This window comes from Eurosta solidaginis, chromosome 1 (genome assembly GCF_040869045.1).
Source record: "Eurosta solidaginis isolate ZX-2024a chromosome 1, ASM4086904v1, whole genome shotgun sequence".
NCBI lineage: Eukaryota > Metazoa > Arthropoda > Insecta > Diptera > Tephritidae > Eurosta > Eurosta solidaginis.
Genome location: NC_090319.1, coordinates 288,527,230 through 288,540,626, shown reverse-complemented (window position 1 = coordinate 288,540,626; position 13,397 = coordinate 288,527,230). Strand labels below are relative to the sequence as shown.

Sequence of the window (13,397 nt, the reverse complement as noted above, 5' to 3'; positions counted from 1 at the left end):
TTACAGTGGTAGCCATAGCAACCTCGCATGGCTTCCAATCAATTAATAGCTGCATCTGGAATTAGCTTTTCCTTGAATAGGCGTAAATTATAACACACTTTACACAGACAATTTTTTAAGGGGTCACAGGAGGTGTTTGCTGAAACTGTAAGAAACCTTGACGATTTGCAGACTTGAAGCAAATTAATTGTTTAAACACTTCACCACTAGACCTTTGATATTTTATTTCTTCTGAGAAATATGAATGAGAGTTAAGTCTTTGGCTACATATTCATTAACTCGTAGCGACTTTCTGATGATGCCACTGCTGGGTCATGTTATTGAATCACAACAAAAAAAGGTGTTCTTACCGGAACCAAGTTGTCAAAATATAGAGACAGGGTGACTCCGACACGACTGGAAGGACCAGGCAGAAAACGATTAATCCTCCTTTGTTGTTACCAATAGGCACCAATTATACCAGCCAGGAAGTGACTGGCGCAACTTGTACGACGGCCTTAAACGTTTATGCGGTTAAACGCCAATTAAGTAATATTACATTGTGCAACCAAATTAAACCGCTTGAGTATTCTATACACTTAGTCCAAGGACACCTTCTAACCATTTCAAATATGTGAAACTTTATTCACCAATAAAAAACAAAACATTAATCAATATCAAATGTCATGTAGATATGACAATCTTTATGGCTCATATGATTGAACTTTTTTATAATCACTTGTTAAACAATTTGTACTAATTTATCAGTTTAAAGTTGTAAAACGTTATTGGGAGTCTTAACCGTAAAAACCTCCAAACCCAGGACGACCAAACCCACCGCCGCCAAATCCAGGTCCACCAAAACCTCCAAATCCGGGACCGCCAAATCCTCCAAAACCCGGTCGCCCAAAACCACCACCGCCAAAGCCTGGTCGTCCGAAACCACCATAGCCTCGTCGTCCGAAACCACCATAGCCTGGGCCACCAAATCCGCCACCTGGACCACCAAATCCGCCGTAACCAAATTGTCTTGCTACACGTGGTGCTTCATTGCTGTGTGCATTGCTCGTATCCAAAGCAAGTAGCTGATCTGCTTGCTTGCCAGCTGACTCCACTTCATCTACTGCTGCAGCTAGGGCGCTGGGTGCCAGTAAGACCAGAATACTCAATACCAACATATGTAATATAATACGCATTTTGTTTTATTCCCGCTATTAAATTTATTGTTTGATATGATTTATAAAATTATTCTGATACAGCCTCAGGCAGCGGTAAGCGTATTTATACATTTTTGTAAAAGTTAAAATTAATTCAAACAAGTTTTATACAAAATTTTTGCAAACAACAAAATTTAAAGTTAATAACAAAATTATGTAAAATTATTAATTCTTTGTACGTAAATACAGGTATCTACGTACATATGTTAATAATTATAATAGCCTAGCATCAATCTTTTCTGCGTAGTGTAATTTATTGATCGAAACTTTCGCTATATTCACCTCAACACCTGATATGTGGGGCGAATACTTGTAAACCGATTGTTTTATTTATTTACTTTCATAGGCATAAACAAACTGAGTTCTGGTTAACATGATAAGACACTCTTCACCTTATGTTTAAATTAAATATCTTTGGTATACAAAATAAAAAAATCGTCGAACAGAAAAATTTAGTTTCAAGGTTCGAAACGAGCTCAAGGCCAGAACAATAATTTTTTGTAATGATTATCGTTTTTTTACTTTTTCCATAATTGAAAGATTGTATTTTCTTTTTGGAATAGTAAGTAGAAAATTTTTCAAACAACCTGCCATAGCTGTGCAGATAGATCCATTTCGAAGGGTGCAATTCAGTTTCTATTTATTATTTGATTGAAAAAGGCCTCAGAAATGAGCTCTGCCCTGGAGACTTCGAGAGAACAGTTCTCCAGAAGATGTATAGTGCTGTATGAGCTTTACGCAGATATGGAAATAGTGAAAAGAGTAAAATTCCAAAGCTTTAGGTGATGTTATGCGAATGGACGAATGAGCACCGGCCAAGGAAGAATTATAATAGATCCCGCATTTGAAAGCAAAAACAGGAAAATACCTCCTCGGATTTGGGTGAGTCAAGTGGAGGAAGACTTGATCTCCCTTGTTGCTCCAAAAATAGATTAGGAAACAAGTATACGTGGCGTGACTTATTACGATCCGGTTCAAATCACCTGGGTGGTTAAGCGCCAATCAATAACCCCAGCGGGATAGGGAGTAGGTATGCCTGTCGTAAGAGACGACTAAAATACCAAAAGAGATTCAAGGGGTTGTGTAGCGCAACCCTTTCAGGTTGCCAGCGTAACATATAGCTTCTGCATACCCAATTGTCAACCTCACCTATCCGTGGCAAATCCTATTCCATTAACAGCCGAGGCTCTGGCGGCCACGAGCTCCTCATGGATCAATGGGGTGGGAGGGCGGTGTGGCCTAGAAGGTCGCACGTGGTCATAACAAATCATTCCCGAGATGGTCGGGCTTGGTACCGGATCGTACCGGATCTGCATCCGGCAAAGTACCATCAACATTGATAACACTCCCCAAGGTCTTCGGGGAGTGTCCTTATAACTACAGCAACAACAAGAATAACAATGATGATGAAAATTGCCTAAACTTAGTACCAAAACCAATCAAAGTAAAAATTAATAATATTATTATTATATAGAGAACCTTGGTTGGTTGGTTGCTGTGCTGCCCGGCCTAAGAAACCGGACCCAAGTAGCGCTGTAGGCATAATTTTGATGCACATTCTTCTGATGTCCACCATCACAGCGCAATACTGCCTAGAGCTCGGAACCTCATGTTCCCGTTCTCTCCGCATGTGAGCCGAGTGACCAGTGCCCTGTAATGGTAGTTATAATCTTGAATATATATAGCTTTCCTTGACATATTCAGTAGAAACTATGTTCTTCTCTGGTTGTAGTCATGCCATGTTTGTTTTGTGATTTTTCAGGTATCCATAGAGTACCTTACAGATAAGCTCGGCGTGAGCCTCAAGAGCTTAATGATATGCAAGTATTTTAAGTAGAAAACAAAGGTCAGACAACCTTGTATAAACATCTTAAATGGCAATATAAAGCAACTAGCACGATAATTTATGAAAAACTTCCATGAATTTGGTAACTGAAACTGTTCAAACCAATCTCAAGGTTTTCGAAATTTCGACAAAAATTTCAAAAATACCGACCTTTCTTTTAGATTTTTTTTTGCATTTTTCTGATTTCACAGTTTCTGAGCTCAATCAATTTTAGTCCGGGAAGGTACAAGGTTTAGGTCTGCAAAAATTCGTAATTTCCGAAGGGTGCAAACCTCCGTATCGAAGAATATCTGAAATGCCATTCGGAAAAAATTTGTCAAGAGTCATTTCGAATGTTGCTAGACCTAATACTTCTTCTTATTAGACTAAAATTGATTTAGCTACAAAACTCTATACTCAAAAGAATTTAGAAAATTCTTAATAGAAAGTTCTAAATCTTCGAAAATATTCTTAAATTTTCGAACTTTTTCAAAAACGTTGAAATTGCTTTGCTGTTTAAAGATGACGTTTTATGCAATTTGTTTCCATATATTAAACTTTGCGTGAAAATCGGAACCGACACCGGAACAAACATAAACTGAAGCTTGCAATGAAATTGGAGCACAATTCGAAACCGGAAGCGATATCGGATTTAAACAAAGAACCGTTGCTGGAAACAAAACTATTACAGAAATTCGAAACGAATCGGAGCCGCAGCCGAACCCAAAACTAAAAATTGAACGAAAGCAGAAACTGGAGCAAAGTCTGAAGATGAGTACGCAACCGAAGACGAATCTATAGCGAAAGCTGATGTAAAACCCAACAGAGAAATTTGTCCCGATTATGGAACCGAAGAGGGAGAGAGTCAATGGGAAATGAGTAGATTTCTTAATTTATACGCACCCAAACGAGTTTCCCTCTAATTTTTTAAATATCTCGATTCGTGCACCACCAAGCGATTTTGATTCCCCTCAGTTTTCATCGCCACCAAACTGAACTGAACTATTTTCTAAGTTTCAGATATATGTGGCAATTTGAAAAAATAACCTAATTCGAGTTAGGATAATGGCGATACTTAGACCTTTATCTGAAAAGCTAGCCACAATTCACCATTGTAACTTCCTGTATTTGGTAGCAGCCATTTGGCGCTAGGGCTATGAGTAAGTAACACAGGGAGATCTATAACGGATATCTGTTATGAAGCCAGAATATCACTTTTATCCTAACTCGAATTATGTTGTTTATTCAAATTGCCACAGATATTATGCTTATCAGCAGTATCTTATTTAATTGGTTTTGGGAGACTTTTGCAAATATCTCGGACCGTGCGCCTTCGAGTGGAATTTGTTTCTCCCTGTCACAAAAGTTGAGTCGAAATAAGGGCCAAGTGTTTATCATAGTCGAAATTAAGGTCATGTTTAAGGAAGAAATACCTAAATTAAAAGTGAAGCTGCCACCACACCATCTGCAATTATAACTAAATAAACACTTGAATGAAGATATATGTGAGCTCTGATGTTACAAGAAGCATTTTTTTCTGGGTATGGGACCAAAACAACTTTTTTAGAGTTCGCACCGTAAGCAAATAAATTAAGAAATAATATGTATTGAATGGGGTTTACCCTAAGAAAAATCCTAAAAAAAACAAAACCAAATTGTAAACAATGTTTTCATACAGGCATCAATCCTTAGAAGTACATACAAACATAAATGCGAACATAATATATGTAATAGTGTTGACACATGGTGGCGCTTAACGCTGATTAACTAAGCACTTCGTTTGAACCTAATTCAAACACTTAATAAAGCAAAATATTAATGAAAATGAGACAGCATAGCATCTCAACCTCAATACTGCCACAGTGAAATATAGTAGAAAAAAAATTAAAACTGATAAACTAGCTAATCGAAAGGTATAGTCGATATCGAAGTCATTATAGTAGAATTCGCTTACTTTTTTAACAATCGTCTCAATCGCTATGTTAACGAATCGATACGATCTGTCATGATTTGAACTAATGACTTTTCGCTTACGATAACGATTATGCTATCCTCACTCAGTTTAGAGGTTACATTTAACGTCTAACCAGAAAATGGAACTAAGTTAGTCACGTATAAAAACCGATTTCCAAGAACAAAAATGGCTTTCTAAATGGGAACTATTTTGAGATCATTTTAGTATTACTTTGGATTGTTTAGATACTATTACAGAAAGGTGTTAGGAAATATTTCGGGATTATTTAGGTACTGTTTCGAGATTATGTTGGGATTATTTTGGGATCGTTATTGGTTCGCGACTATTTCGGGATAATTTGGGGCTTGATTTGGAGTCATTTAGCAGGGTTTGGAAAAATTCATTTATGATTTCGAAAATCTATTAGACTGTTATGATTATCGTATCGCTATCAGCACGTTATTGGTTTATTATTGACGTGTTATCGGCTTGCTATAATAACAACAAAGTCTTATCTTTATATTATGGGTGAATTAAAATAAATAAACAAAATAAAAAGTTATCGAATTGCTTCCGGAAAAATATCTATTTGCTATCGGAGTGTCACCAATATGTTATCGGCGTGTTATCGATTTACCATAGGCGCCTCAACGGTTTGTTATGAAACAGTACCAATAATAATTCATATGAAACCGAAGAAATATCTTTAAGCCGTCGATAACAAGCTGAAAAGAGCCAATGACTCGGCGATAACAAGTCGATAACTGACCGATATTTTTTCGATAACAAGTTGATATTATTTAGATAGAAAATCGATATTTTTCGATAGCAAATAGATATTTTCCGAATACGAAATCGATATATTTTCGGTAACAATCCGATTACTTTTCGATAGTTAATCAATAATTTTTCATTAACAAATCGATAACTTTCAATAACAAATCGGTATTTGATTGATCGAAAATCGATATTTTTTTGATAACAAGTCGATATCTTTGCGATAAAAAATCGCTATTTTTTCGAAAACAAGTAGATATATTTTCATTGAGAAGCCGAAATTTTTTTGGTAATGTTTGTTACTGATAAAAAATCTCCAACCGATAACGAGTCTCCAACTTGTCAATACCTTACCGATAATATACCGATAACGAACACATAATACCATGCCGTTAAAAAAATATAAATAATCTTACAATATTTAGTTTAAACTAAGTTTACGAAATCTCCGTTCATATTTGACATGAGCTTAAACGGCTTTGCTGTTTTGAGTGCACGTTTAAGGCACTTAATCTAGATAAAAAAAAACCGATGTTGTTTCTTTATTTATTGCGGCAAGCACTGGATAAATTATAGAAAATAAATTTTATTTATTAATAGTAAATTGAAAGAACACAGTCGTGACTACGTCCCAGGAAGTGTTTTGGTTGGTTGCATAGAACTGCTTTAGATTCTACTGTTTGTAGACCCCGAAATTATTTTAAAAACTCTTTTAACCCCCTTCTGTTCTTGTCCAATGATGTCTCTCTGTTCCTGCTATAGCGCACTACCGCCAACTACTAGCAGCACTGCTGTTCAGCAGGCCACCTCATATTCCCGCTGTTGCTATAGCAAACATGCCTCCAAATCATACGGCTGCTCCAACCCAACACTACCATGTCCATAGCATAGATAAAAACAATGGCGATCACCCCGTTCCGCCGTCTCTTTCGGGCAAAAGTTCTCGAGCGGATTCATCAACCACTGATCTGTTACACCAGATTAAAATATGTATATCCAAATATTACTGCGACATCGTAATTCCCAAATGATAACGAAAATATTATTTAATAAATATATTGCCTTTTTTAAATAAAAATATAAAACAAGTAAAGGTGTCTAAGTTCGGGTGTAACCGAACATTATATACTCAGCGTGAGCTTCAATTGCACATTTCATTTCAGATAAATTAGTTTCCTACATAACACGTGGCACCGCACGTTAAAAAAAAAATGTCTCCAAATTTCCTCTTACAAAAAATTTGATAAGTGAAATATCATTGATTCAAAACTATTTTTTGCTAAGTTATATATTATTCTAGTCTAGTCTACGATCCTTTAAAAAATCTTCTATATAAAAGTGGGCGTGGCCTTTAACAGATCCCGTCCATTTTTTCTAAAAATATTTCCTGCTATAGGGAAAATTTGTATACCCAATTTTATTACGATCCGTTAATTTTTCTTCGAGTTATGGCTCCCGAAACATAGAAAATTGCTTAGTCATAAAAGGGGCGGTGCAACGCCCATTTTTTTAAATTTGAAGTTTTCCTAGTTATTGTTATGAATCCACTTGGTAAATGAAATACCATTTATATAAATCTCCTTTTTGCAAAGATATACCTTATTTTATTCGTCCACGGCCCTTTTAAAATCTTTTATATAAAAGTGGGCGTGCTCCTTAACCGATGTCGTTAATTTTCTTCAAAGCATTCCTTATAGTAAAGGCAACCTCTCTGGCGAATTTTGTTACGATAGTTTTAACGATTTTTGATTTATGATTAATAATATTTGTAAAATTGATTTTATCACAAGTGGGCAGCTCATTTTAAAATTTTTTTTTCAAATTTTTATCAAAAGTCTCAATATCAGTGCACATGTCAAATTTCAACATTCTAGGTGCATTATTTACTAAATAATCAGGTTTTTTGTGTTTTCCAAAATGTTATATATAAAAAGTGGGCGTGGTTATGATCCGATTTCGCCCATTTTTAATACCAATTTATTCTGGGTCCAGATAAGCTCGTGTAACAAATTTCGTGAATATATCTCAATATTTACTCAAGTTATCGTGTTAAGGGACAGACGTAGGGACGGACGGACATGGCTCAATCAAATTTTTTTTCGATACTGATGATTTTGATATATGGAAGTCTATATCTATCTCTATTCTTTTATACCTGTACAACCAACCCTTATCCAATCAAAGTTAATAGACAGCTAAAGATTTATTCATTTTAACTTCGTTTGATCTTATTGATATGGGCGTTTAAACCGAGTTTCAACTAAGTTTGAATATCACCGAAAAACTTCAATTTGGGTTTAAACTTAGTTTTAAGCGAATGAAGTTAAATTTTCATTGAAGAACCGGGCCTAAGCGATCGTGGATAAAAAAACTGTTATATGAAATCGAAATCTTTATATACTTTCCCCTTAAAAACAACAAATTAATAAAGGGGATTACTTCCAGTCTATTCTCAAATCACTTACAAATTACTTAAGTGTCGTGTATCAGCCCCATCATCCACAGCGTTTTGTCTTGTTGACCTATGCCTACGCATTAGCCAAATAACCAGTTATTGTTAAGAGATATGTGCGCTGTTACTCATGCTTTAAATCTGAAAGCTGATGAACTATGTAAATGAAATGGGAATATTTTCAAGCTTAGAAAACGTGCAAAAAGAAACGTAATTAGCCTGTAAACTTTTTTTTCGATATTGAATAGAATATTAGAAAATACAAATACAAATACAAATGTATACAAATGTTAAAACTAATTTTTTCTATTTACGGCATCAAGTTAGTTTTGCAAATTCACTTTTACTCACTTAATAGAGTTTTTGGCAATGAAAATCGTATAAATACATATGTTTACCACAGTTCGATTTTATTTTTAAAAGAATTTTGTATCGTGATAAAAATTTTTAACGGCACGTTTTCAATCATCGGTGGAAATGCGATTTATGTTACAAATATTATTGCTGTGTTTGTCAGTGTTACTAACTAAAGCGGAGAACGGAGAACAGTTGGTGGAACCATTGGTGGAACCAGCAACCCAAGCAGACCAATTGCTTTCAGTAGATGCAGGCGTCGAACACAGCAATGAATCACCACGTTTAACAAGGCAATTTGGATTCTTTCCTGGTTTTGGTGGAGGCTTCGGTGGTCCAGGATTTGGTGGTCCAGGATTTGGTGGAGGTTTCGGTCGGCGAGGATTCGGTCGACGAGGATTTGGTGGTGGTTTCGGAAGACGACGATTTGGTGGTGGTTTCGGTAGACGACGATTTGGTGGTTTTGGACGCAGGCATGGTGGATTTTTTGGTTAAATGCTGAATAGAAACCGATTTTACTACCGTTAAATGCAATGATTTTTAACACAGGAAAAATCTTAGAAAATAAAATAAATTAAGAATTAAATAAATGATGTGATATTTATTTATTTATTTCTGGAGAGAATAGTTAAAATTTTCTGGAGAATCAAAATACAAAAAAAAAACCATGTTCGCATTTCTCGGAGAGGTGCTGCAAAATTCTGACTTTTCTGCTAGTTTGCTCAGTCATAAACTCTGAGCTCGGAACCGAATTCAGTCATAGCGGCTCCTGCTTGTTCCATCAAATTAGCCGGAAAACTTTCTTTTGGAATATTATTGAGACTATGATACAATAAAACCAGAAAAGTAGTGAAGTCAAGTAGTCAAGAACAAAAATTCGACGTCGCTCATAATCCGGTCATGAATTTTAAAGTAGTAGGGCGGGAACTTTTCGGTACTATTTTACTACTTTTTTTAGTCATGAAATGAGCGGAAATAAGGTCAAAGTCCATATATCTCCACATTGCAAGAGAAAACATGAAAGAAAGGGGAAAAAGTTAATAAAGTAAATAAAAGAGGTCGGAAAAGTAAAAGCAACAAGAAGAAGAGGGGAAAATGAGAGTAAAAGTAAGAATAATTGTATTGGTTTGGTAAAAAGTAGGACTAAGATGTTAACAGGATGAGTAGGAATAGCGAAAGGATTAAATTAAGAATAATATCGAGAGTTGGAGTTAAACTAAGATAAGAGTGAAAGCAGGATGAGTAAGATGAAAAGAGGGAAGGATCACGGAAGAATGAAAGGGATTGGAAGATTGGGTTAGCCTACTAAGGTAATCTGGAAAACGCAGAAAGTAGTGGAACAATATCTTGCGGGTTTGATAATAAGTTTGTTAGTAATTTATAATTTTAATATTTAGCTTAGCCATAACTGTTTAAAATTAAGATATTATAAGCCAAAAAGTACTTTTCTGCCATCAGGTAAATCCAAAAGCTTTTACTTTTGAAGCATCGTTTCTGTTAAACATCTGCTGCTATATATTTTTACGCCCAACCTTTTTTCTACTTAATGGGTCTACCTCTTTATGCTTGATTTACATAGCTGAGTGTTTGGGTCTTTCGGTCCGAATACGTCAATCCCGAGTTTTCGTACTACAAGCCTCCCAGATACACGTCTGCAACTTCATCATATTGTTCCATAACGTTGGTCATATCATTGACGTCAAGGGCATGTTTCCATATCGCTAAATATTAACATGGCTTGGCAATCATAGCCGTCACGTTTTAATTCGCTGTACCCCAGCTATTCCTTAAACCGTGTGTGTCGGTGTGACCACACCAGCTTGTTGCCTTCTCACATTAGCTCACGTATTGGTGGCTGTTCAGTCGCTACCCAGAGGATACTTAGCCGCAAGCGACAGAGGTAGTGAGCTGCTTGAATCACATGCAGACAAATAGATCTGAGCATTCTCGGGTGATTGGTGATCAGAAGCTGTCCCCACTTGCGAGAACTTCTACATATGGCATCATCCTCTAATAACGCTTGTTAGCAAAAGGAAATACAGACCACAGGAGTTATTTCCTTGTACGCTATTTCATGGCTCAGAATGGAATAAATGTACTATTTTTTTAAGATACAGTAAAAAATCCATGCTGCTTTAAGTTACGAGGACGAGTCTTGTCAAATGGGACTTCATTTCTTTATATTTACTTCATCTGCCTAGTTTTATTACATCGCGATTAGGGCCAAAAAAAATCAAACCAAGTGAAGTTTAGTTTTATCGTGCACGCAGACATTTGAAATAATGATTACTAATCGTTATTATTTAGTTCTCATTTAGTTAATATTAACTTTTCTTTTTAGTTTTAATGATTAATGTTTAATTAATTAGAAAAAATTAAATAAAAAACACTTTTTTGATTACTTTTGATTATTTGTGATTATTTAGATTTTCGTGATTTTATTTTCGACTATTTTTTATTTTATTTTGTCATCATTTATATTTAAATTTTTTTATAATGTCTTTACCAAATAATTCTTTTTCTCTGAAATCGGTTTGAATAATCATTTGCAACTAAAATCATTTGATTATTAATCTTAATTAGAATTTAATATCACAACTCGAGGGATAAGCTCGACCACTGTTGCAAATCGTACTGGTTCCGACCTAGCGCAGAACTATCTCATTAACAGAAGGAACTAGTTGCAATTTTGTCTCCTCGCACTGCTTTCAGCTACCACTTTTAACATTGTGGTGTTAAACGAAATGGCAACTAGAACGCATTCTTGACTGGATCAGTCGTAGGTGGTTTTGAAAGGCAGCTAGCTTTCGATTGAATAATTTAAATACACATAGATTAAACTCAAGCGCTGTTGACACAAGTATGACTGTCAACGATCCTACTTTAAATCCGATTAGTACCAGTTTGGAAGTAGGTATTAAGCCTGTAGTACAAAACTGTCGCTTTGCGTGACTATCTCCCATTTTTTGTGCAGGGGCCCTTTAACTTTAAAGAGCTCTAATCGTGCCAAAACGTTTTATATTATAAACATTAATAAGCTTTTTCAGTTCGCGACTATGAAGTTCTGTTTATATTTATAAAGACATGGCGCCATCAACTATAGTCAATCTTAACTGTTTACCAACCCACTCATCTAGTAGATATTTGTTTTAGCCGGTTATGCTAAATTTGTTTACTACTAAATCTACATATCATAAATTCAGTTACTACGTCACGACTTACCGAACGCTTGTATTTGCTTACTATTTTGATGGAATCACAAAAGATAAAACACATGTGGGTTCATAAAATGACAATTAATAATATTAGGCGCCTTTAGTTAAGAAAGTTCATATATGAATTTACTCAGATCAATAACTTCTCTATGTAAAAACATGAGATACGGCATAACAAATATTAGAGCGGGTCAAATTGTATGGATGGATTTTTTTATCAGGAGCATAGCAAAAGGGTAATCCACGTATGATTCTAAGAAAAATTGTTGGAGACACCATAGCTTTAGGTCCGATTTCGAGTCCCCGACTTTTGCAAAATAAATATTTTGTCATATGAATGTACGGTTTGGCCAACAAATCTTCATAGCTTCTGATATAATTATGGGAAAAATATTATATTGGGCTTACTTTAAAAGTATATTACGTACATTTCAGAATTTGTATTAATATCTATAGTGTTTTAGAATTTTAGTAGAGATATCAGGATCAAATTATGGAAAATTTGCCTAAATGAACTTTTAACAATTATTTTATCATTTTCAACAAATTTCTTATGGAAATGTTTTTCTTTTTACAGCTAAAATAAGTTCAGAATATTTCCAACAACTTTCGTTCAGACAGGTTTTTTTACGAATTCGTTTTAGTAGAAAAAAATTTTCAAATAAAAACTTATATTTTCAAGTAATAAGCAAAAAAAAACACAATTTTTATAATTTTAATGTAATTTATTTAAAAAATTATTTGTTTACTTAGAATTGACCATTCTAATGTATTTTTCAAAATAAAAGTAATGTTATGTTATTATTTTTTTAAATCTATTTTGCTCTCCATTCGTGATTGTTTTTTTTTTTTCTATAACACGTTTGGAAATAAATAATTTTCCTATTTTAATTTGATTGAAAAAAGAGTATAAAATAATTGTAACAAATGCATACCTGAAATTTTTCACAGTCTTGAATGTCTTTGTATATTTTTCCACTTGCTGCTCTTGGTCCACTCGTGACTGTTTTATCTAATGCTCTGAATAAATGACCAAATTGTAATTCATTGAAATGAAGCAAACATATAAACCAGTGCAGTGGTCTATTTAAATGATTTTCAAAAAGTCTTATAACACCATTTTCTATTCCAGTATTAGCTGGTTCTCCATCGCTGCATATGCCAATTAATTGATCTATTGACAGTTTTTTGCTATTGAAATTCCTTGTTATTGTTAATTCCTGAATTTTTTCTCTGTATTTAATGGTTTCGCGATATTTTTCAATTAAAACGTTTAGCTTTCTTAGAATAATACATCTATTAATTAGTTGAGTATTCAATTTATTCCAAATTCAAACCAATTTATCAATTACATGAATTTTAGCATGATCACTTAAAAAAAATAAAATCTTAAAATGTCACAACTAGACGGTAAATTCAGATTATTTAATTCACTTGATAAACCAAATGCAATAATATCGTGTTCGAATATATGTGATAAAGTGGATTCAGATGATGTATAAGGATTTGGTTCATCCATTTTAAATTTAAATACAAAAAGGTGTAAAGTGTAGTATAATGCGTATATGCGCTAACAATGTAATTTTTCTACGTGTATATTTGATATATTCTACGTCAATACGCT

At 34.4% G+C, this 13,397-nt stretch overlaps 1 protein-coding gene across 1 annotated transcript; it reads right to left on the bottom strand.

The window, feature by feature from the left end:
* Positions 1-646: 646 nt before the first annotated feature.
* On the bottom strand, positions 647-1,215 carry LOC137243452 (uncharacterized). Its single transcript, XM_067771245.1, has one exon. The coding sequence runs from the start codon at positions 1,173-1,175 to the stop codon at positions 777-779; it is 399 nt and encodes a 132-aa protein (XP_067627346.1). The 5' UTR covers positions 1,176-1,215; the 3' UTR covers positions 647-776.
* Positions 1,216-13,397: the final 12,182 nt, after the last annotated feature.

What these genes read in the sequence shown, in the direction of transcription:
- LOC137243452 (XM_067771245.1), bottom strand. Translation starts at nt 1,175, where the DNA reads ATGCGTATTATATTACATATGTTGGTATTGAGTATTCTGGTCTTACTG.